Genomic DNA, 24,585 nt, shown 5'->3' with positions numbered 1-24,585 from the left:
TGAGACAATCAATATCAATATCCCAATATTAACTACCAATACCCCAAATTATGAATAACGCATTATAAATATAGAAAAGGATAGAAAAAACGTATAGAAGTATCCCCTCTAAAATGGTTTTCTCTTAAGATTAAATATACCCTAATTAAATCTGTACAATCAATTTCAGCAGAACAATACCTTTGATATCCATACAATAGGGAAACAAAACAACAACTGCAAAACATAGAATATAACAGTATATCCACTCAAAATGAAGTGCTTCCCTTCAGATTAATTAAATAAATTCTGGTCAATTGGCCTAGGCCATGACACTGAGAAAAATGATAAATCACCAGTCCGATTAATTCAGAATATGCACAAACAGAATGAGCAATTCGTTTTGCAGAAGGGTGGAAAATAAATAGTCCATCGCAGATAGCCATAGGAGATAGTTCATAGGCCTTAATCGCTCATGTTCCATTCGGATTGTCACATGACATCAGTAATTTCAGATGATGTTGAGTTGTCAATCATTTCAGATGATGTTGAGTTGTCAATCATTTCAGATTATGTTGAATAGTCAATCATTTCTATTCTCCTGGCATGAAAGCGTGCACATTCTGTATTTGCACACAGGCCTACATTATACATTTGCACAGCCTATCAAACCCTATTTTCAGATTGCGTGAATTAAAACGGCTTTCACACTACACGATATTCGCCACAAATGTTATGATCATGCTCTGAAAGTTTATACGAGCGCTGTGTAAAGGCTCTCGATGGTCATACAGGCTTGAGGAACTAAATGAAAACAAGGTTCATATTGATTATCCCCGATGCACATTCTAGAAATGTCTGACATCCTTGGTTCCAGTAAACGGTCAGTAAACATGAAAGCAAATTTGATAATAGAAATCAAGTAGCGTGAAAGGTTATACGATTGTAGGAATTATACAATTGTGTAGTGTGAACGGAGCTTTGGGAATGCCTGGGGACAGTTGAGGTCATTCAAGAGTGGAGAATCCTATTGAAAGCGCTATTTATTTTGCTTTTATTCACACAATTACATTTTTCTGAAGTATAACAAGGCAGCAGAAACACAATACAGTGGGGGGAAAAAGTATTTGATCCCCTGCTGATTTTGCACTGATAAAGAAATGATCAGTCTATACTTTTAATGGTAGGTTTATTTGAACAGTGAGAGACAGAATAACAACAAAAATATCCAGAAAAATGCATGTCAAAAATGTTATAAATTGATTTGCATTTTAATGAGGGAAATAAGTATTTGACCCCCTCTCAATCAGAAAGATTTCTGGCTCCCAGGTGTCTTTTATACAGGTAACGAGCTGAGATTAGGAGCACACTCTTAAAGGGAGTGCTTCTAACCGCAGCTTGTTACCTGTAAAAAAGACATGTCCACAGAAGCAATCAATCAATCAGATTCCAAACTCTCCACCATGGCCAAGACCAAAGAGCTCTCCAAGGATGTCAGGGACAAGATTGTAGACCTACACAAGGCTGGAATGGGCTACAAGACCATCGCCAAGCAGCTTGGTGAGAAGGTGACAACAGTTGGTGTGATTATTCGCAAATGGAAGAAACACAAAAGAACTGCCAATCACCCTCGGCCTGGGGCTCCATGTAAGATCTCACCTCGTGGGGTTGCAATGATCATGAGAACGGTGAGGAATCAGCCCAGAACTACACGGGAGGATCTTGTCAATGATCTCAAGGCAGCTGGGACCATAGTCACCAAGAAAACAATTGGTAACACACTACGCCGTGAAGGACTGAAATCCTGCAGCACCCGCAAGGTCCCCCTGCTCAAGAATACGTATACATGCCCGTCTGAAGTTTGCCAATGAACATCTGAATGATTCAGAGGACAACTGGTGAAAGTGTTGTGGTTAGATGAGACCAAAATGGAGCTCTTTGGCATCAACTCAACTCACCGTGTTTGGAGGAGGAGGAATGCTGCCTATGACCCCAAGAACACCATCTCCACCGTCAAACATGGAGGTGGAAACATTATGCTTTGGGGGTGTTTTTCTGCTAAGGGGACAGGACAACTTCACCGCATCATTTGACGGGGCCATGTACTGTGCCATGTACCATCAAATCTTGGGTGAGAACCTCCTTCCCTCAGCCAGGGCATTGAAAATGTTTTGTGGATGGGTATTCCAGCATGACAATGACCCAAAACACACGGCCAAGGCAACAAAGGAGTAGCTCAAGAAGAAGCACATTAAGGTCCTGGAGTGGCCTAGCCAGTCTCCAGACCTTAATCCCATAGAAAATCTGTGGAGGGAGCTGAAGGTTCGAGTTGCCAAACGTCAGCCTCGAAACCTTAATGACTTGGAGAAGATCTGCAAAGAGGAGTGGGAAAAAATCCCTCCTGAGATCAGCAGGGGATCAAATACTTTTTTCCCCCACTGTATATACAAAAATATGTGGACACCCCTTCAAATTAGTGGATTCGGATATTTTAACCACATCCGTTGCTGACCAGTGTGTAAAATCGAGCACACGGCTATGCAATCTCCATAGACAAACATTGGCAGTAGAATGGCCTTAATGAAGAGCTCAGTTACATTCAACGTGGCACCGTCAAAGGATGCAACCTTTCCAACAAGTCAGTTCGTCAAATTTCTGCCCCGCTAGAGCTGTCCCATGGAAACCGCTCGGAGCAACGGCGGCTCAGGCGCGAAGTGGTAGGCCACACAAGCTCACAGAACAGGACCACCGAGTGCTGAAGCACAGCACGTAACAATTGTCTGTCCTCGGGTGCAACACTCACTACCGACTTCCAAACTGCCTCCGGAAGCAACGTCAGCACAATAACTGTTCGTCGAGAGCTTCATGAAATGGGTTTCTATGGCCGAGCAGCCCCACACAAGCCTAAGATCACCATGCGCCATTGGACTCTGTAGCAGTGGAAACGCGTTCTCTGGTGTGATGAACCACACTTCACAATCTAGCTGTCAAACGGATTAATCTGGGTTTGGCAGATGCCAGGAAAACGCTACGTGTCCGAATGCATAGTGCCAACTGTAAAGTTTGGTGGAGGAGGAATAATGGTCTGGGGCTGTTTTTCATGGTTCGGCCTAGGCCCCTTTAGTTCCAGTGAAGGGAAATCTTAACCTACACTATACAATGACATTTTAGACGATTCTGTGCTTCAAACTTTGTGGTAACTGTTTGGGGAAGGCCCTTTGCTGTTTCAGCATGACAATGCCCCCGTGCACACAGTGTGGTCCATAAAGAAAAGGTTTGTTGAGATCAGTGTGGAAGAACTTGACTGGCCTGCACAGAGCCCTGACCTCAACCCCATTGAACACCTTTGGGATAAATTGGAATGCCAACTGCGAGCCAGGCCTAATTGCCCAATATCAGTGCCCTCACTAACCTCACTAATGCTCTTGTGGCTGAATGGAAGCAAGTCCCCACAGCAATGTTCCAACATCTAGTGGAAAGCCTTCCCAGAAGAGTGGAGGCTGTAATAGCAGCAAAGGGGGGACCAACTCCATATTAATGCCCATGATTTTGGAATAAGATGTTCGACGAGCAGGTGTCCAGATACTTTTGGTCATGTAGTGTATCTTTTGAAAATGCTGTACTCATTAGCAACCAGTACCCAGTACCCAGTTCAACTAGAATGCAATTCAGTTGATATTCAATCTAGTTGGCAAGTCTGTAATATGCTTTCTTCTATTGTTTTTTTATTGCCTTTATTTTATTTTTGTGCTATAAAGTGTGTTGCGATTTTAAATGCAATTAAATCAAATTTGATTTTAAATAGATGAGTGTGTACTAATCTCTGGGGTGAAGTTTCCCCTAATGCAGATCAAGGATCAGCTTCTCCTCCCCCAATCCTAACCTTAAAGGCCCAGTGCAGTCAGAAACATGATTTTCCTGTGTTATTCATATATTTCCACACTGAGTTAGGAATATTATTGTGAAATTGTGAAAATAATGATAATGCCCTTTTAGTGTAATAGCTGTTTGAAAATACTGCCTGACATTTCAGCCTGTTTTGGTGCGAGGTAGTTTTGGCCTACCTTAGCGACATCACCAGTTAGTTAGTAGACCAATAACAGAGTTTCAAACCTCTCTGCCAATAACAGCTAGTTTTTGTGCTACATGTGGCTCGTCCAATTAAGCCCCTCGCTAAGTCCACTCCCAGACAGTCTTAGTAAAATCCTTGCTTGAGAAATTGCTCTTTGCTAAGAAGCTATTTTCGTTTATTTTTTACCATTTTTATTTGAAAGTAATCACAGTAAGGTACTTAATTGTTACTCATAAATTATTTGATATTGAGATATAAACGACTGCATTGGACCTTTAACTATTAAGGGGAAATACAAAACTGACCCAAAATCAGTATCTAGGGGCAATACACCCTACTCCTATCAGCAGCAAAAGTGGCTAATTGATGCTTATTTCACAGACTGTCTCAGAACATCTTGTTTTCATTTGGTTCCAGGTACTGCAGAAACTGGGAAAGGCGGATGAGACGAAAGATGACCATTTTGATCAAGCCGTCCAGAACTTCAAGCGACAGGAGGTGAGGAAGGCCAATGTCTTTGTTCTATCGCATTATATTACATCATTTTGTCAGGTACCATCTCAGTGGCCTTTTGTTTGGAGTGTCCACCCTGAGATTGGAAGGTTGGGAGTTTGTTCCCCGGTCCAGTTCTCCCACACTCTCAAAATGGGACCTGATGTTTCTCTGATTGCATGTAAATTAAAAACAATACTACGATGCCTGGTGAACGGATTCCTTCTCCAGACACCCTTGTTTCATACATGTATTTGGACAGCAGATGGAGCCCTAAGGGTGCTGAAGCACCTGCCATTTTGCCCTACTATATAAAAAGTGCCCTTTTGATTGATGTTTTAACTAATTACTTTATATTAAATGTGTTTCTCTTTCTTTTCTCTCTTGTAACTTTAAATATAACAAACTGCCCATCCCATCAAACTAGATAATTTCTCATAAACATTATTTGGCTACAGGATCACTAATTTGAGATCAAATGTTTCATATGAGGCAAGAGTACAGAATTTCACCTTTTATTTGAAGGTACAGTACCAGTCAAAAGTTTGGACACACCTACTCATTCAAGAGTTTTTCTTTATTTTTACTATTTTCTACATTGTAGAATAATAGTGAAGACATCAACACTATGAAATAACACACATGGAATCATGTAGTAACCAAAAAAGTGTTAAACAAATCAAAATATATTTTATATTTGAGATTCTTCAAAGTAGCCACCCTTTGCCTTGATGACAGCTTTGCACACTCTTGGCATTCTCTCAACCAGCTTCATGAGGAATGCTTTTCCAACAGTCTTGAAGGAGTTTCCATATATGCTGAGCACTTGTTGGCTGCTCCTGTAAAAATTAATAAGGAACCAACCAGGTACAACCCTAAATCCGTTAACATGGGCACCCTCATAGATATCATCCTGACCAACTTGCCCTCTAAATACACCTCTGCTGTCTTCAACCAGGATCTCAGCAATCACTGCCTTATTGCCTGCATCCGTAATGGGTCCGCGGTCAAGCGACCACCCCTCATCACTATCAAACGCTCCCTAAACACTTCAGCGAGCAGTCCTTTCTAATTGACCTGGCCCGGGTTGCCTGGAAGGATATTGACCTCTTCCCGTCAGTAGAGGATGCTTGGTTGCTCTTTAAAAGTGCTAAATAAGCATGCCCCATTCAAAAAAAATAGAACTAAGAACAGATATAGCCCTTGGTTCACCCCAGACTTGACTGCCTTTGACCAGCACAAAAACATCCTGTGGCGTTCTGCATTAGCATCGAATAACCCCCGCGATATGCAACTTTTCAGGGAAGTCATGAACCAATATACACAGTCAGTTCAAACAGAAATATACATCCTGTAGCACTAATTCCAAAAAGTTTTGGGACACTAAAGTCCATGGAGAATAAGAACATCTCCTCCCAGCTGCTCACTGCACTGAGGCTAGCAAACACTGTCACCATCAATAAATCTACGATAATCGATCATTTCAATTAGCATTTTTCTACCGCTGGCCATGCTTTCCACCTGGCTAACCCTACCCCGGCCAACAGATCTGCACCCCCCGCAGAAACTTACCCAAGTCCCCACCCGCTTCTCCTTCACCCACATGTTCTGAAAGAGCTGCAAAATCTTGATCCCTACAAAGCAGCTGGGCTAGACAATCTGGAGCCTCTCTTTCTAAAATTATTTGCCGAAATTGTTGCAACCCCTATCACTAGCCTGTTCAACCTCTCTTTCATATTTTCTGAGATCCCCAAAAATTGGAAAGCTACCGTGGTCATCCCCCTCTACCCAAACTGTTAAAGACATATATCCATCCTGCCTTGGCTTTCTAAAATCTTTGAATGCCAAGTTAACAAACAGATCACAGACCATTTCGAATCCCACCGTACCTTCTCCTCTATGCAATCTGGTTTCCGAGCTGGTCATGGGTGCACCTCAGCCACGCTGAAGGTCCTAAACGATATCATAAGCAGCATCGATAAGAAACAGGACTGTGCAGCAGTCTTCATCGACCTGGCCAAGGCTTTCGACTCTGTCAATCACCGCATTCTTATCGGCAGACTCAATAGCCTTGGTTTCTCAAATGACTGCCTTGACTGGTTCACCAACTACTTCTCACATAGAGTTCAGTGTGTCAAATCAGAGGGCCTGTTATCCGGACCTCTGGCAGTCTCTATGGGGGTGCCACAGGGTTCAATTCTCGGGTCAACTCTTTTCTCTGTATATATCAATGATGTCGCTCTTGCTGCTGGTGATTCTCTGATCCACCTCTATGCAGATGACACCATTCTGTATACATCTGGCCCTTCTTTGGACACTGCGTTAACAAACCTCCAAACGAGCTTCAATGCCATACAACACTCCTTCTGTGGCTTCCAACTGCTCTTACATGCAAGTAAAACTAAATGCATGCTCTTCAACCGATTGCTGCCCGCACCCACCCGCCCGACTAGCATCACTACTCTGGACGGTTCTGACTTGGAATTTGTGGACAACTACAAATACCTAGGTGTCTGGTTAGACTGTAAACTCTTCTTCCAGACTCACATTAAGCATCTCCAATCCAAAATGAAATCTAGAATCAGCTTCCTATTTCACAACAAAGCCTCCTTCACTCATGCTACCAAACATACCCTTGTAAAACTGACTATCCTACTGATCCTTGACTTCGGCGATGTCATTTACAAAATAGCCTCCAACACTCTACTCAGCAAATTGGATGTAGTCTATCACAGTGCCATCTGCTTTGTCACCAAAGCCCCATATACTACCCACCACTGCGACCTGTATGCTCTCGTTGGCTGGCCCTCGCTACATACTCGTCGCCAAACCCACTGGCTCCAAGTCATCTATAACTCTTTGCTAGGTAAAGCCCCGCCTTATCTCAGCTCACTGGTCACCATAGTAACACCCACCCATAGCACGCGCTCCAGCTGGAATATTTCACTGGTCATCCCCAAAGCCAACACGGCCTTTGGCCACCTTTCCTTCCAGTTCTCTGCTGCCAATGACTGGAACGAATTGCAAAAATCACTGAAGCTGGAGACTTATATCTCCTTCTCTAATTTTAAGCATCAGCTGTCAGAGCAGCTTACCGATTACTGTACCTGTACACAGCCCATCTGTAAATAGCACACCCAACTACCTCACCCCCTTATTGTTATTTATTATTTTTTATTGCTCTTTTACACCACAGTATCTCTACTTGCACATCATCGTCTGCACATCGATCACTCCAGTGTTAATGCTAAATCGTGATTGTTTCGCCACTATGGCCTATTTATTACCTTACCTCCCTAATCTTTCTTCATTTGCACACACTGTACATTGATTTTTCTATTGTGTTATTGACTGTACGTTTGTTTACCTCATGTGTAACTCTGTGTTGTTGTTTTTGTCGCACTGCTTTGCTTTATCTTGGCCAGGTCGCAGTTGTAAATGAGAATGTGTTCTCAACTGGCCTACCTGGTTAAATAAAGGTGAAATTAGATCAATAAAAAAAAAAAAGGTGCAGTTGCAATAACCATCAAGAGCTATGATGAAACTGGCTCTGATGAGGAACGCCACAGGAAAGGAAGGCCCACCTGCTGCAGAGGATAAGTTCATGAGAGTTCCCAGCCCCAGTGCCAGTGGCCATCGAAGGTGAGCATTTGCCCTTCTGAAGTCAGCTACGCCGAACAGCAGTCAGGTCAAGACCCTGGTGAAGACGACGAGCACACAGATGAGCTTCCCTGAGACGGTTTCTGACAGTTGGTGCAGAAATTCTTCAGTTATGCAAACCCACAGTTTCATCAGCTGTCCGAGTCGCTGGTCTCAGACGATCCCGCAGGTGAAGAAGCCGGATGTAGAGGTCCTTGGCTGGCATGGTTATATGTGGTCTGAGGTTGTGAGGCTGGTTGAGCGTACTGCAAAAGTTTCTAAAACAACGTTGGTAGAGAAATGAACATTCAATTATCTGGCAACAGCTCTGGCAGACATTCCCGCAGTCAGCATACCAATTGCACACTCCTTCAAAATTTGAGACGTGTGGCTCTGTTTTATTGTCCCCAGCACAAGGTGCAACTGTGTAATGATCATGCTGTTTAATCAGCTTCTTTATACGCCACCTGTCAGGTGGATGGATTATCCTGGCAAAAGAGAAATGAGATGTAAACAAATTTGTTCACAAAATTTGAGAGATTTGTTTTTGTTGATGAACAGCACATCTTGGAATGGACACAGTGGCAGAGTGCCAAAAAGTGACTTTTGCAAATTCTCCTACAGTCACAAGTAGTTAAGATGTTTTAAAGTCACACCCCTTGACTTTTTCCAAATGTTGTTGTGTTACAGCCTGAATTTAAAATGGATTAAATCTAGATTTGTTATCACTGGCCTACACCCAATGCCCCATAATGTCAAAGTGGAATTATATATTTTTTTTCGATTTTTACAAATTAAATACAAATGAAAATGTCTTGAGTCAATGAGTATTCAACCCATTTCTTATGACAAACCTAACTAAGTTCAGGAGTAAAACTTTTCTCAGCAAATCACATAATAAGTTGCATGAACTTACTCTGTGTGCTATAATAGTGTTTAACATGATTTGTGAATGACAACCCCATCTCTGTACCACACACAAACAATTATATGAAAGGTCCCTCAGTTGAGTAGGGAATTTCAAACACAGATTCAATGCCTCACAAAGAAGGTCACTTATTGGTAGATGGGTAAACAACAACAAAAATCTGACAATGAATATCCCTTTTAGCATGGTGAAGTTATTAATTACACTTTGGATGGTGTATCAATACACCCAGTCACTACATTAGGCCAATTGTGAGTTTAAAACCGTTGGAGTTCAATGGCTGTGATAGGAGAAAACTGAGGATGGATCAACAATGTTGTAGTTACTCCACAATACTAACCTAAATTAGAGTGAAAAAAAGGAAGCCAGTACAAAACACGTATCCTGTTTGCAACAAGGCACTAAAGTAATACTGCAAAAAAAACGTTTTGTCCTGAATACAAAGCGTTACATTTGAGGCAAATCCAACACAACACATCACTGAGTACCACTCTTCATATGTTCAAGCATGGTGGTGGCTGCATCATGTTTTACATTTATATAATTTAGCAGATGCTAAGTACAGTAGTGAGTGCATACATTTTCATATACTGGTCCCCCATGGGAATCGAACCCACAACACTGGCGTTGCAGGCTCCGTGCTCTACCAACCGAGCTACATGAGTATGTTATGACTATGCTTGTCATCGGCAAGGACTAGGGAGTTTGTTAGGATAAAAAGAAACGGAATACAGTGCTTTAAGCACAGGCAAAATCCTAGTGGAAAACCTGGTTGAGTCTGCTTTCCAACAGACACTGGGAGACAAATTCCCCTTTCAGGAGGACAATAACCTAAACACAAGGCCAAATCTACACTGACGTTGCTTACATAGACCACATTGAATGTTCCTGAGAGACCTAGTTACAGTTTTGACTTAAATTGGCTTGAAAATCTATGGTAAGACTTGAAAATGACTGTCTAGCTATGATCAACAATCAACTTGACAGAGCTTGACATTTTTTTAAAGAATAATTAGCAAATATTGTACAATCCATGTTGCAAAGCTGTTAAGAGACTTACCCAGAAAGACTCACTGCTGTAATCGCTGCCAAAGCTGTTAGAGACTTACCCAGAAAGACTCACTGCTGTAATCGCTGCCAAAGCTGTTAGAGACTTACCCAGATAGACTCACTGCTGTAGTCGCTGCCAAAGCTGCTTCTACATAGTATTGACTCAGGGGTGTGAATACTTATGTCAATTAGATTTCTGTATTTAATTTTCAATAAATTAGCAAACATTTCTAAAGACATGTTTTCACTTTGTCATTATGGGGTATTGTATGTAGTGGGGTTAGAAAAAATAAATATTGAATCTATTTTGAATGTGGAATAAGTCAAGGGGTATGAATACTTTCTGAAGGCACTATATATCCTTTAAGGACATATAGATTTGGGGTAAGGCCTTGCGACAGACTAGTGTCCTCCTGTCCAGGACATGTACATCAAGCTGCCTCACGCTGCAGAAACAGGAGATAAGCTCCTGCCCTATGGGCCATTTGGCTTGGACAGGGCTTACTTACTAATATAATATTGTTAATCAAGTACTTGCAATATCAGGGTTGTGGATTTGATTCCAACATTGGTCATATGTATTCCAGACTCTGACATTGCTCGTTCTGATATTTCTTTTAATTTGGGGGGTTTGTGTGTATGGTTTGGTACTGTTAGGTATTACTGCACTGTTGGAGCTAGAAACACAAGCATTTCTTTGCACCTGCGATAACATCTGCAAAATATGGGTATGCGACCATTAAAATGTGATTTGAATAGCAACTGAGTACATTTGAACTCTGTTGCTTTGGATTAGGTTCACGTAATCAATTTATCATATTACCATTACTATAATATCATTAAGGTATTGATATATTATTATAACACAATAATAATTATAATTATATTTCTACAGCATATAATCGTTCAAATCGCTTTATGCACAAGAAAACAGAGAAATATCACAATGTACAACAGACATTGCAAAGACTGTACACAGTGAAACTAGCAAACAGATAAAACAGATCAAGTATTTAGTAAATTTAAATGAATATGGTCTAGATTACTGCTGCAATCCCATTGTGTGACATGAGTAGTGTGAAAGGCTCGCTCCCACATGCACACACTACTGCCAGCTCATTCCACACACACACACACACACACACACACACACACACACACACACACACACACACACACACACACACACACACACACACACACACACACACACACACACACACACATTCAAGACACGGCATGCATTTCTGGTGGTGAAATCACCAGACCTCATTTTGTGGCAGTATGTGGCGGCCTTTATCAATAGCAACGCTATGCTTACTGAGTCTGTACATAGTCAAAGATTTCCTTAATTTTGGGTCAGTCACGATGGTCAGGTATTCTGCCACGGTGTACTCTCTGTTTAGGGCCAAATAGCATTCTAGTTTGCTCTGTTTTTTTGTAAATACTTTCCAATGTGTCAAGTAATTAATTATCTTTTTGTTTTCTCATGATATGGTTGGGTCTAATTATGTTGCTGGTCTGTTTGTGAATAGAGCCCCAGGACCAGCTTGCTTAGGGACTCTTTTCCAGGTTTATTTCTCTGTAGGTGATGGCTTTCTTATGGAAGGTTTGAGAATCGCTTACTTTTAGGTGGTTGTAGAATTTAACGGCTCTTTTCTGGATTTTGATAATTAGCGGATACCGGCCTAATTCTGCTCTGCATGCATTATTTGGTGTTTTACGTTGCACACATAGGATATTTTTGCAGAATTCTGCAATCAGAGTCTCAATTTGGTGTTTGTCCCATTTTGTGAATTATTGGTTGGTGAGCAGATGGGTTCTATAACTGATTCAAGTATTTTTAACCAGATGCTAATTGGTATGTGGAATTTTATGTTCCTTTTGATGGCATAGAAGGCCCTTCTTGCCTTGTCGCTCAGATCGTTCACAGCTTTGTGGAAGTTACCTGTGGCGCTGATGTTTAGGCAGAGGTATGTATAGTATTTTGTGTCTAGGGCAACGGTGTCTAGATGGAATTTGTATTCGTGGTCCTGGCAACTGGACCTTTTTTGGAACACCATTATTTTTGTCATACTGAGATTTACTGTCAGGGCCCAGGTCTGACAGAATCTGTGAAGAAGATCTAGGTGCTGCTGTAGGCCCTCCTTGGTTGAGGACAGAAGCACCGGATCATCAGGAAACAGTAGACATTTGATTTCAGATTCTAATAGGGTGAGGCCAGGTGCTGCAGACTGTTCTAGTGCCCTCGCCAATTTGTTGATATACATTTGAAGCCGGAAGATTACATACATTTAGGTTGGAGTCATTAAAACTCGTTTTTCAACCACTCCACACATTTCTTGTGAACAAACTATAGTTTTGGTAAGTCGATTAGGACATCTACTTAGTGCATGACACAAGTACATTTTCCAACAATTGTTTACAGACAGATTATTTAACTTATAATTCACTGTATCACAATTCCAGTGGGTCAGAAGTTAAGATGCACTAAGTTTACTGTGCCTTTAAACAGCTTGGAAAATTCCAGAAAATGTCATGGCTTTAGAAGCTTCTGATAGGCTAATTGACATAATTTGTGTCAATTGGATGTGTACCTGTGGATGTATTTCAAGGCCTACCTTCAAACTCAGTGCCTCTTTGCTTGACATCATGGGAAAATCAAAAAGAAATCAGCCAAGACCTCAGGAAAATAAATTGTAGACCTCCACAAGTCTGGTTCATCCTTGGGAGCAATTTCCAAATGCCTGAAGGTACCACGTTCATCTGTACAAACAATAGTACGCAAGTATAAACACCATGAGACCACGCAGCCATCATACCACTGAGGAATGAGACACGTTCTGTCTCCTAGAGATGAACGTACTTTGCTGTGAAAAGTGCAAATCAATCCCAGAACAACAGCAAAGGACCTTGTGAAGATGCTGGAGGAAACAGTTACAAAAGTATCTATATCCACAGTAAAACGAGTCTTATATCGACATAACCTGAAAGGACGCTCAGCATAAAGGAGGCACTGATCCAAAACCGCCTTTCAAAAACAGGACTACGGTTTGCAACTGCACATGGGGACAAAGATCGTACTTTTTGGAGAAATGTCCTCTGGTCAGATGAAACAAAAATAGAACTGTTTGGCCATAATAACCATGTTTGGATGAAAAAGTGTGAAGGCTGGAAGCCGAAAAACATTTACATTTAAGTCATTTAGCAGACGCTCTTATCCAGAGCGACTTACAAATTGGTGCATTCACCTTATGATATCCAGTGGAACAACCACGTTACAATAGTGCATCTAAATCTTTTAAGGGGGGGGGGGTTAGAAGGATTACTTTATCCTATCCCAGGTATTCCTTAAAGAGGTGGGGTTTCAGGTGTCTCCGGAAGGTGGTGATTGACTCCGCTGTCCTGGCATCGTGAGGGAGCTTGTTCCACCATTGGGGTGCCAGAGCAGCGAACAGTTTTGACTGGGCTGAGCGGGAACTGTGCTTCCTCAGAGGTACACCATCCCAACCATGAACCAACCATCCAACCGTGAAGCACGGGGGTGGCAGCATCATGTTGTGGGGGTGCTTTGCTGCAGGAGGGACTGGTGCACTTCACAAAATAGATGGCATCATGAGGGAGGGAAAATTATATCGATTCATTGAAGCAACATCTCAAGATATTAGTCAGGAAGTGAAAGCTTGGTCGCAAATGGGTCTTCCAAATGGAGATACTTCCAAAGTTGTGGCAAAATGGCTTAAGGACAACAAAGTCAATGCATTGGAGTGGCCATCACAAAGCCCTGACCTCAATCCTATAGAAAATGTGTGGGCAGAACTGAAAAAGTGTGTGCGAGCAAGGAGGCCTACAAACCTGACCAAAATTCACCCAACTTATTGTGGGAAGCGTATGGAAGGCTACCCGAAACGTTTGACCGAAGTTAATCAATTTAAAGGCAATGCTAACAAATACTAATTGAGTGTATGTAAACTTCTGATCCACTGGGAATGTGATGAAAGAAATAAAAGCTGAAATAAATCCTTCTCTACTATTATTCTGACATTTCACATTCTTAAAATAAAGTGGTGATCCTAACTGACCTAAGGCTGGGAATTTTTACTAGGATTAAAGGTCAGGAATTGTGAAAAACTGAGTTTAAATGTATTTGGCTAAGGTGTATGTAAACTTCCGACTTCAACTGTATATGTTGAAGAAGGTGGGGCTTAAGCTGCGTCCTTGTCTCACCCCCCAGCCCTGTGGAAAGAAATGTGTGCATTTTTTTGTCAATTTTAACTGCACACTTGTTTATGTACATGAATTTTATAATGTCTTATGTTTTTCCCCCAATTTGTATAGCAGGCCCTCAAAGCTTTTTTGAAATCACAAAGCTCTCTCTCCGTCTCCCCATCACTCTCTCCCTGTCTCCCCACCTCTCTCTACCTGTCTCCCCACCTCTCTCTCCCTGTCTCCCCACCTGTCCTATATAATCCTGATTAGAGTGCTTAATAACACCAGGGTGGTTTTACATAGTAAACTGGCCTTCCTTACCCTTTCCCCTCCTCCCTTTTTCTCTTCCCTCTTTTCCTCTCCCTCACTGCTCTCTATATCCGCTCTCTACATTTGCCTCTTTCAAATCTCTCCCTGTGAACATTTAATGTTAAACATTCGTTAAAGGGGTGTCCCCTCTTTGGCTCTTTATCATCCCTATCTATGTCTTAACTCTGTCCCATCCATCTGTCCACTTCCAGTCCCTCCTCTCCACATTGTAGCGCTCGTTGCATTCTGATGCAAGTCCGAATACTGATGACACTGGTAGACCTGAGCAGTAGATCAAAATGGCAGCTGGAGAATTTAGATGCATCTCTCTGCTGTGTAGGATACAGCCATAGCCAAAAGTGACATTTAGTGGTTAATTTGTGTCAGTTTAGACCCGAATGGTAAATATTCATAGGTTGCTGTGGTGGGTCTTTCAGAGAGACTGTGTGTGTGTGTGTGTGTGTGTGTGTGTGCGCGCGTGTACACATGCATATATCACGTTATTTATTATGCATGTGTAATGGAGTTAAGAATGTACCGTAAGCTCACTCCACAGCTAGCTTGAAATGTCGCCGATGGAGTCATCAAAGAGGTACATTTTGTATGGCTCAATTGGTTTGCACATTGTTTTGTGAAGCAGAGGATCACTGGTTCAAGCCCAGTATGGGTCAGTCGGACAGTTGAGGAAGCTAAGCTGTTAGCAGCACACTAACCCTCGTTACACGTGTATGTTTTTTTTGAGCGAGTGTGTGCGTGTCTGTGTGAGGGTGTGCATAGCAAGATTACCTACTTATGCACTCTAGTGTGTCTGTGTGTCTTTGTGTGTGTGTATGCAAATTAAGCGGCAGCAGTCCAGAGGGGAGATACTCGGTGCTAAATTTCCAGCTCCCCCGCAGTAGCCTGAGGTTGATTCACCCCGCTCCGCTGTGCAAAAGCATCATGAATCAGAGCTGGCATTACAGCAGCTGGTATTACAGCAGCTGGTACCACCCCCACCACCATTTTGCTAGGAACAGGGTGAAGTTTAGCATTTCCCCACTAATGGTTAAGGTTAGGGGAAGCTGATCCTAGATCTGTACCTAGGGGAAACGTCACACTTGAGCGCTGTGTCAAACTGGAGGGCTGGCACTACAGCGGCTGGTACCGCCACTTCTGCTGTTGCTAACGCTACTCCAGCCAGGTTTTGCAAAGACCACGGACCACGCCGTGCTAACAAGGCAGCGGTCCAAACCCCCGGAAATGTGTCAGACGGGGAATACCATGCAAAGCTTGGAAAAGCTGTGAATTCAATACAGCATTTTTCATATGGTAAATACAAGGGTGAGCTACAGCTAGGAAGGCTGAAACCAGAAAACGGTTCAAAGCTAGGGAAAACACAAATTCAATACAAAATGTGTAAAATGGGAACAAATGGCATGCAAAGCAAGGAAGGCTGAAGTCTTAACCCCAAAATGTATATAGCACTCAAAGCTATGGAGAGCACACAAAATGTGTGTTAATAGCACTCAAAGCTATGGAGAGCACACAAAATGTGTGATACAGTGACAGTATGCAAATATTTCAAGGATTGTATAGCCAAACCTAAATGCCATGCAAAGCTAGGAAAAGCTATAACCTAGAAGTCATAATGGTAAGTACCAGGCAAAGCTAAGATGGCTTGAAAAGCACTGTACAACTAAATTACATGCATATTAAGTTATAGTGTGCAAATTACACCACTACAAGGACTAGTGGGTCAACATTTCTTACTGTACCTGGTTATACCCACAGGGTCCCGATCCCAACCTGTCAATATCCGACACATGTTCCAGCATAAGTTCAAAGTTTGTATAACATTACATTTGCAGAATGAGAACAAGCTCTTTCTGAAATACATGACATTTACAAGCCTCCAGCTCCATTGATGTAAACAAGATGATATGCTATGCCACGCAAAGCTAGCAAAGTCTGAATGAGAAAAAGCTATGGGACACTGTTGTCTTCATAAAATATCATTAAACCCCTTACTCCCATAGCACTGCATCACTGTACTCCCATTGCACTGCATCACTGTACAAGCAGTGCTGCCATTTCAGGACCATGGACAAAATGTTTGTTTATAGGCATGAGTAACCCTCAACTGGCCATCCCCTGTCCATGGTCCTAAAATTACAGCATTATTTACCTACCATGGCCATAATGGAATGTTTGTGTGTAGGCATGAGTTACCCTCAACTGGCCATCCCCTGTCCATGGTCCTAAAATTACAGCATTATTTACCTACCATGGCCATAATGGAATGTTTGTGTGTAGGCATGAGTAACCCTCAACTGGCCATCCCCTGTCCATGGTCCTAAAATTACAGCATTATTTACCTACCATGGCCATAATGGAATGTTTGTGTGTAGGCATGAGTAACCCTCAACTGGCCATCCCCTGTCCATGGTCCTAAAATTACAGGATGATTTACCTACCATGGCCATAATGGAATGTTTGCAATCAGTTCTTCCAAAATGTTCAGCTAGGTAAAATCATTATGCACCTCTTTAAAATTAATATACAGAACTATACATTAATAAACGAAAGGAATAATGGCTAATATTATTGCTTTCTGAGACAAATCTATTTTTAGCCTCATCCCCTGACACTAAATCAAACTGAAAGATTGCTTATCTTTGCAACTGGTTTGAGATCAGTCTTGGGAGTAAATATATGATGTAATTTGGTACAGCCTATTACTTCTGGAAGGATGTGTGACATTTTACATTACGTTAACATTCGTTTCAATACACAACTTGTGTGATGCATGTGGGGGTTGGCATATATACCAATTTGGTAACTGTTCTTCCAGTAAAGCGTGTGTGTGTGTGTGTGTGTGTGTGTGTGTGTGACACTCAGCCTCATGTATTTGTTCTCTCTACAGACAGAGGGCTCCCGGCTGCAGAGGGAGATGAAGGCATATCTGGCGGCTGTAAAAGGTGAGGCACACACACACACACACACACACACACACGTACACACACATACCTGGCAAGCTGTACAAGGCAAGCCTCAGCAGAGCAAATGCTTACGCAAGACACACATTCACTCATAGGTGAAAATACACATATACAGGGCATTGGAAAAGAATTCAGACCCGTTGACTTTTTCCACATTTTGTTACGTTACAGCCTTATTCTAAAATGGATTAAATGTAATGTTTTTCTTCATCAATCTACACACAACACCCCATAATGACAAAGCGAAAACAGGTTTTTAGAATTTTTTGCAAATTTATAACAAAATTTAAAAGAGAAATACCTTATTTACATAAGTATTCAGACCCTTTGCTATGATACTCGAAATTGACCTCAGGTGCATCTTGTTTCCAACGATCATCCTTGAGATGACTTGATTGGAGTCCACCTGCTGTAAATTCAATTGATTGGACATGCTTTGGAAAGGAACATACCTGTCTATATAAGGTCCCACAGTTGACAGTGCATGTCAGAGCAAAAACCAAACCATGAGGTCGAAGGAATTGTCTGTAGAGCTCCGAGACAGGATTGTGTCGAGGCACAGATCTGGGGAAGGGTACCAAACATTTCGGCAGCTTTTAAGGTCCCCAAGAACACAGTGGCCTCCATCTTTCTTAAATGGAAGAAGTTTGCAACCACCAAGACTCTTCCTAGAGCTGGCCGCCCGGCCAAACTGAGCAATTGGGGGAGAAGGGCCTTGGTCAGGGAGGTGACCAAGAACCCGATGGTCACTCTGACAAAGCTCCAGAGTTCCTCATTGGAGATGGGAGAACCTTCCAGAAGGACAACCATCTCTGCACCACCACCAATCAGGCCTTTATGGTAGAGTGGCCAGATGGAAGCCACTCCTCAGTGAAAGGCACATGAAAGCACACTTGGAGTTTGCCAAAAGGCACCTAAAGACTCTCAGACCATGAGAAACAACATTCTCTGGTTTGATAAAACCAAGATTGAACTCTTTGGCCTGAATGCCAAGCCTCACGTCTGGAGGACACCTGGCACCATCCCTACGGTGAAGAATGGTGGTGGCAGCATCATGCTGTGGGGATATTTTTTAGCGGCAGGGACTGGGAGACCAATCAGGATCGAGGGAAAGATGAATGGAGCAAAGTACAGAGAGATCCTTGATGAAAACCTGATCAAGAGCTCTCAGGAACTCAGACTGGGGCGAAGGTTCACCTTCCAACAGGACAATGACCCTAAGTACACCGCCAATACAACGCAGGAGTGGCTTCGGGACAAGTCTCTGATTGTCCTTGAGTGGCCAAGCCAGAGCCCGGACTTGAGCCCTATCTCTGGAGAGAAAAAAAGAAAGTGGTGAAAATAGCTGTGCAGCAACGCTCCCAATCCAACCTGGCAGAGCTTGAGACAATTTGCAGAGAAGAATGGGAGTAACTCCCCAAATACAGGTGTGCCAAGCTTGTAGCGTCATACCCAAGAAGACATTTACTTATCTAAATGTGATATCAGTTTTTTATTTTTAATACATTTGCTAAAATGTCTCTAAACCTCTTTTTGCTTTGTCATTACGGGGTATTGTGTGTAGATTGATGAGGGGGAAAAAACTATTTCATCCATAAGGCTGTAACGTAACAACATTTTGAAAAAGTCAAGGCGTCTGAATACTTTCCCGAATGCACCGTACATGTGCACACGCGCACACTCAAACACATACGCACACACTAGAGCATGGCAGTCATCTAATCCTTTGAACATATGTGCCCTCCCACAAGACTTAGTATGTGAGCCTATATCTAAACACCTACAGTGGAAAGTCAACACGAATAGCAACTGCTTTAATTTGGAAGATCGTTTTATTTTCACTTCTGAAAGATATGTGATTTATATCCACTTCTTGGAATGTTACATGTGTGCTGGATCAACAGAAAAACACAAAGTATTAAGACAGAAAGCCCTCACATGCCATATTGTGTATGATGCTCATATGTACTTTCATGAACAGTAACCTATTTACCTACAGTGGGGTCCAAATTGATTGACACCTTTGATAAAGATGAGCAAAAATGACTGTATACATAATTCAAAAACGGAGCTATATTGTCTGATCCAAAAAATGGGGAAATGATATTATTTTATACTAATACAATTGCTCAGAGAAAGAGATTTGTAATACTTTTTTTCTCTAAAAGGTAGGGGTCAAAATGATTGACACCCCTGTAGGGCCGTAACTACATGAGGACACCGACGTCCAGACCTTGGTATTCTTTTTCTAATTATTCAAAAAATATTATAATAAAAATATCTACATTTTGTACACAATAAAGATAATAAATTACGGGTCAACATCTTAATATTGCTCCCAGCATTGATCAAAGTTCAGAACGCTTATATTCTTGATCTGACTGATTTCTAACACGCCTGCGTCTTTGCGAATGAGTGGACTCATGAAAAGTGGTTTGCATCCCCCAAAATTTGCCTCGTGGTTTTTCTTTTTAGCAGCACACTCACCACTCTCTAAAACAGCTAACGCCGCCCTCTCGCATCACGTGCCTAGGGCCTGAGGTACCCCAGGTCGGAGTTCTATTCTGGCTAGTATTATTTAGCAAGCTAGAAGAATGAAGTAAGAAGCTAACATTAAACGGAGCCTGCCTCAGCAGTTGAAAAAATGCAGCTACTAAGTTCTCATAATAATTTTGCTTTACAGAGAGTAGCCTACTGAGACAGACAGGGATGTGGCCAATGACTGGGTGTGGTACTCATAGGTGAGGCTGAGGCAGGCTGCAATGCATGCAGGGGAAAGCAGAGGAGACAAAGAGAGAGAGGAAGCAAGCAGAGATAGAGGTTAGTACAGTGGTCCCCAAACTTGGGGTCTGGGCCCCATGTAGGGTCCCCTAAAAAAATCTTTACTAAGCTTATTAAACAAGTTAGCAACTTAAAAAAAAAAAAAAAATTCAATAGGAACATCTCCACATGACCGGTCTTCCCTATAGCCCTACATTAAAATGCTAACAATACAGTTCTAAAAATGTTTTCGTTTATATCGGTGGTTGTTCGTCTCAAGATTATTATTGTAAACTAAAACAACAAAAAAAACAATTTAGTAAACTGATATAAAATAATGTATATATACTGAAACTATTATATTTGACTCCAAAATGAAATAATTATGTTCAGTCTTAGTTTTCTGGGGGGGCAAAATTCAAATGTATTTTCTAATGGGGTTTTCAAGCTTTTTTGTTGTTGTTGTGTAAATATCACATTTATTTGAATATATCCACTGTACACATGAATCAGAGCAAATTGGTTCCAGTTTAAGTCACGTCATTGGTCATCCTTCTCGAGAGTCTCATAAAACACCCTAACCTCTGTAGGTCTAAGCCCTTAGATCGCAATATCTACTAAGCTAACATATGGAATTGTTTTAAGATGGTCATAAAATTGATCATTTAGCCATTTGATTTGGAATATTAGGACCACTGTAGGTATAAAAAAATATACACTACCGTTCAAAAGTTTGGGGTCACTTAGAAATGTGTTTTGGTTTTTGAAAGAAAAGTACATTTTTTGTCCATTAAAATAACATCAAATTGATCAGAAATACAGTGTAGACATTGTTAATGTTGTAAATTACTATTGTAGCTGGAAACGGCTGATTCTTTAATGGAATATCTACATAGGCGTACAGAGGCCCATTATCAGCAACCATCACTCCTGTGTTCCAATGGCACATTGTGTTAGCTAATCCAAGTTTATAATTTTAAAAGGCTAATTGATCATTAGAAAACCCTTTTGCAATTATGCTAGCACAGCGGAAAACTGTTGTTCTGATTAAAGAAGCAATAAAACTGGCCTTCTTTAGACTAGTTGAGTATCTGGAGCATCAGCATTTGTGGGTTTGAATACAGGCTCAAAATGGCCAGAAACAAAGGACTTTCTTCTGAAACTCGTCAGGCTATTATTGTTCTGAGAAATGAAGGCTATTACATGTGAGAAATTGCCAAGAAACTGAAGATCTCGTACAATGCTGTGTACTACTCCCTTCACAGAACAGTGCAAACTGGCTTTAACCAGAATAGAAAGAGGAGTGGGAGGCCCCGGTGCACAACTGAGCAAGAGGACAAGTACATTAGAGTGTCTAGTTTGAGAAACAGACGCATCATAAGTTGTCAACTGGCAGCTTCATTAAATAGTACCCGCAAAACACCAGTCTCAACGTCAACAGTGAAGAGGCGACTCCGGGATACTGGCCTTCTAGGCAGAGTTGCAAAGAAAAAACTATATCACAGACTGGCCAATAAAAATAAAAAATGAAGATGAGCAAAAGAACACAGACAGTGGACAGAGGAACTCTGCCTAGAAGGCCAGCATCACCGAGTCGCCTCTTCACTGTTGACTTTGAGACTGGTGTTTTGCTATGTAGATATTCCAGCTACAATAGTAATTTACAACATTAACAATGTGTACACTGTATTTCTGATCAATTTGATGTTATTTTATTTTATTTTATTTTATTGTACACAATGCAGGAAATAGCTGCAGAATGAAGTTGGCGAAGGGCAAATGAAGAAACTTACAGTCGACTGCAGTCAAAACTTCATGACCTTTGATCACAGGATTTTTGTAAAGTTTATGCAGTTGACATGTAGGCGCAAGTTAGACAATTTTTTTATCCCCAGACTGCAACACACTTTGAAAGGCGGTGACGACTTGACAAAATTGATCCGCTCGAACGCGCCCATTGAGATGAGCATAATGCAAAACTTTGCTCTCACAGTCACACGGAGTGTCTGTATGTGCACGCTGCCACAACGTGGTAGCTACGGGACCAAAACAGTGGAGAACACTCCTGGTTGTTTACCCACTACAATTGTTTACTTTGTGCATCTACTGTACGTCATCTCACTGAGTCTACCTTTAAACCTGCATTACTGCCACACACTGGCAGAAAGTGACCACCAAAAGCACTTTAACTATACAACACTTAAATGGCTCCTAGCCTCCCAAGCATGGGCTACTTTCTGTCCCTAACACTAACACTAAAACTAAAACTAAATAATATAAAAATGAAATAGAAATGTTTTTATAAAACTGAAACTAAATAAAAACTAGTAAAGTGGATCTGAAAACTAACTGAAACTAAACAAAAATCTGAAAACTAATAGAAATAAAAACGAATATGAAAACACAAGACTATAATAACCTTTGGTTAATATTTTTGTAAAATGTTTTATGAGTTGAAGAACACATGGGGGGGGGATCTTAGACCATTCCTCCATACAGAATCCTTACAGATCCTTGTATATCCTTCGTCTGTGCATTTGGACTGTCCTATTCAATTCAAACCATAGGTTTGCAATGGGTTTCAAGTCCGTGGACTGAGATGGCCATTGCAAAATGTAGATTTTTGTGGCCAATTAACCATTTCTTTGTGGATTTTGATGTGTGCTTGGGGTTATTGTCTTACTGGAAGATCCACTTGCGGCCAAGTGTCAGCCTCCTGGCAGAGGCAACCAGGTTTATGGCAAAAATATCCTGGTACTGGGTAAAGTTGTTGACCTTAACAAGGGCCCCAGTACCAGGGGAAGCAAAATAGCCCCCTACCACCATATTTTACAGTAGGTATGTTATTTTTTTCTGCTCATGCATTCTCATTTCGACGCCAAACCCACCACTGGTGTGCGTGGCCAAAGAGCTCAATTTTCATGTCATCTGACTAAAGCACCGATTCCAATCCAAGTGTCAGTGCTGTTTAGAATGTTAACATTTATTGGAGGACATGAAAATAGAGTTCTTTGGCCAAGCATACCAGTGGTGGGTTTGGCATCGAAATGAGAATGCACAAGTGGTTGTTGTACTTCAATGCATTAACTGAATGTCTGCTAAATGACTAAAATGTAAAATATACAAATGAACATATTTGTTTCATTATGACTGGTCAGCTCCTGCAAGGGGAATCAAGCTGATATTTTCACACAACTATTCTATTTTTACAGACTAAAATTATGTATACTATGATGCTGATCTAATATCAGTTTTTCCTTTTCGATCATAATGAATACGATTATATGGACAGATCGTAGATCAGCACTCATACTCTGAGATGATTTATGGATACAGCCCCAGGTCAACATGGCAGTGTTCTGTCTTCCTTTTTTTTTGCTGACCATGCACTTTGATCTCCATCATCTGCTCAAAGCGATTTGATCATCATTTTTTCTTTGTTTGGTAGGGCAGTACAGCGCTATTGGTTTGTTTTAAACCTAGTCCTGGACTCAAGAGTGTTGGAAATGGATCATCTTCATTGGAAATTCTCTTAAATCCAGAACTAGGCTTGATCTGTGTCTAGGAACTTGTTCCACTGGGTTGAATTAAGCCCTTATCATGTTGATGGTGTCTTCTAGCAATGCAACAGGCTTCCATGAACCTGACAGAGTCCCTACATGAAGTCTACGAGCCGGACTGGCACGGGAAGGACGATGTCTTGAGCATCGGGAAGGTGAGCGCCACATGCCTACTTTTCTTCTTCTTTCATTCTCATATCCCTCTGTTCTTTCAGTCTTTCGTTTATTGGTAATGGTAGATTTTCAATGCGACCATATGTGATTGGCTAGGAGCACTCACTCCAGATACTGTAAGGCACACGTGATTGATTGAGTTTCTGTTCTGGTTCACTCAGAAGTCATGATTCTCTCTGGGTTTTCATACCTGTATGTCAGTAATTTATAGTGGGAGAGGCATGATCACTTATCAGTATTTATGATTTTGCTTTAGTCTGAAATGAATCATGTTAGCCTAAATTCTTTCTTAATTTTTTGCATCTCCATTAGCCGAAGGTCCATAATTATATTTTTATTATATTTTTTAAAGGAGACAGGAGAGTCACTCTCCTTTCATATTTTGTTATGCTTTATTGACAAAAATATTAGAAAAAGTGGAGACGCATTGAGAGG

The 24,585-nt window shown here is 41.4% G+C and overlaps 1 protein-coding gene across 5 annotated transcripts in view; it reads left to right on the top strand.

Moving 5' to 3' along the window:
* amph (amphiphysin) overlaps positions 1–24,585 on the top strand; it is a 120,218-nt gene that overhangs the window by 26,669 nt on the left and 68,964 nt on the right. For all 5 annotated transcript variants that reach the window (XM_029703968.1, XM_029703966.1, XM_029703969.1 and 2 more), the window contains exons 2-4: positions 4,469–4,549; positions 17,581–17,635; positions 24,037–24,131. In XM_029703968.1, the coding sequence (XP_029559828.1) occupies positions 4,469–4,549; positions 17,581–17,635; positions 24,037–24,131 (231 nt within the window). The remainder of the gene's footprint in view (positions 1–4,468; positions 4,550–17,580; positions 17,636–24,036; positions 24,132–24,585) is intronic.

This window comes from Salmo trutta, chromosome 21, assembly GCF_901001165.1.
Source record: "Salmo trutta chromosome 21, fSalTru1.1, whole genome shotgun sequence".
NCBI classification, from domain to species: domain Eukaryota; kingdom Metazoa; phylum Chordata; class Actinopteri; order Salmoniformes; family Salmonidae; genus Salmo; species Salmo trutta.
This window is presented reverse-complemented; position numbering and strand designations above follow the sequence as displayed.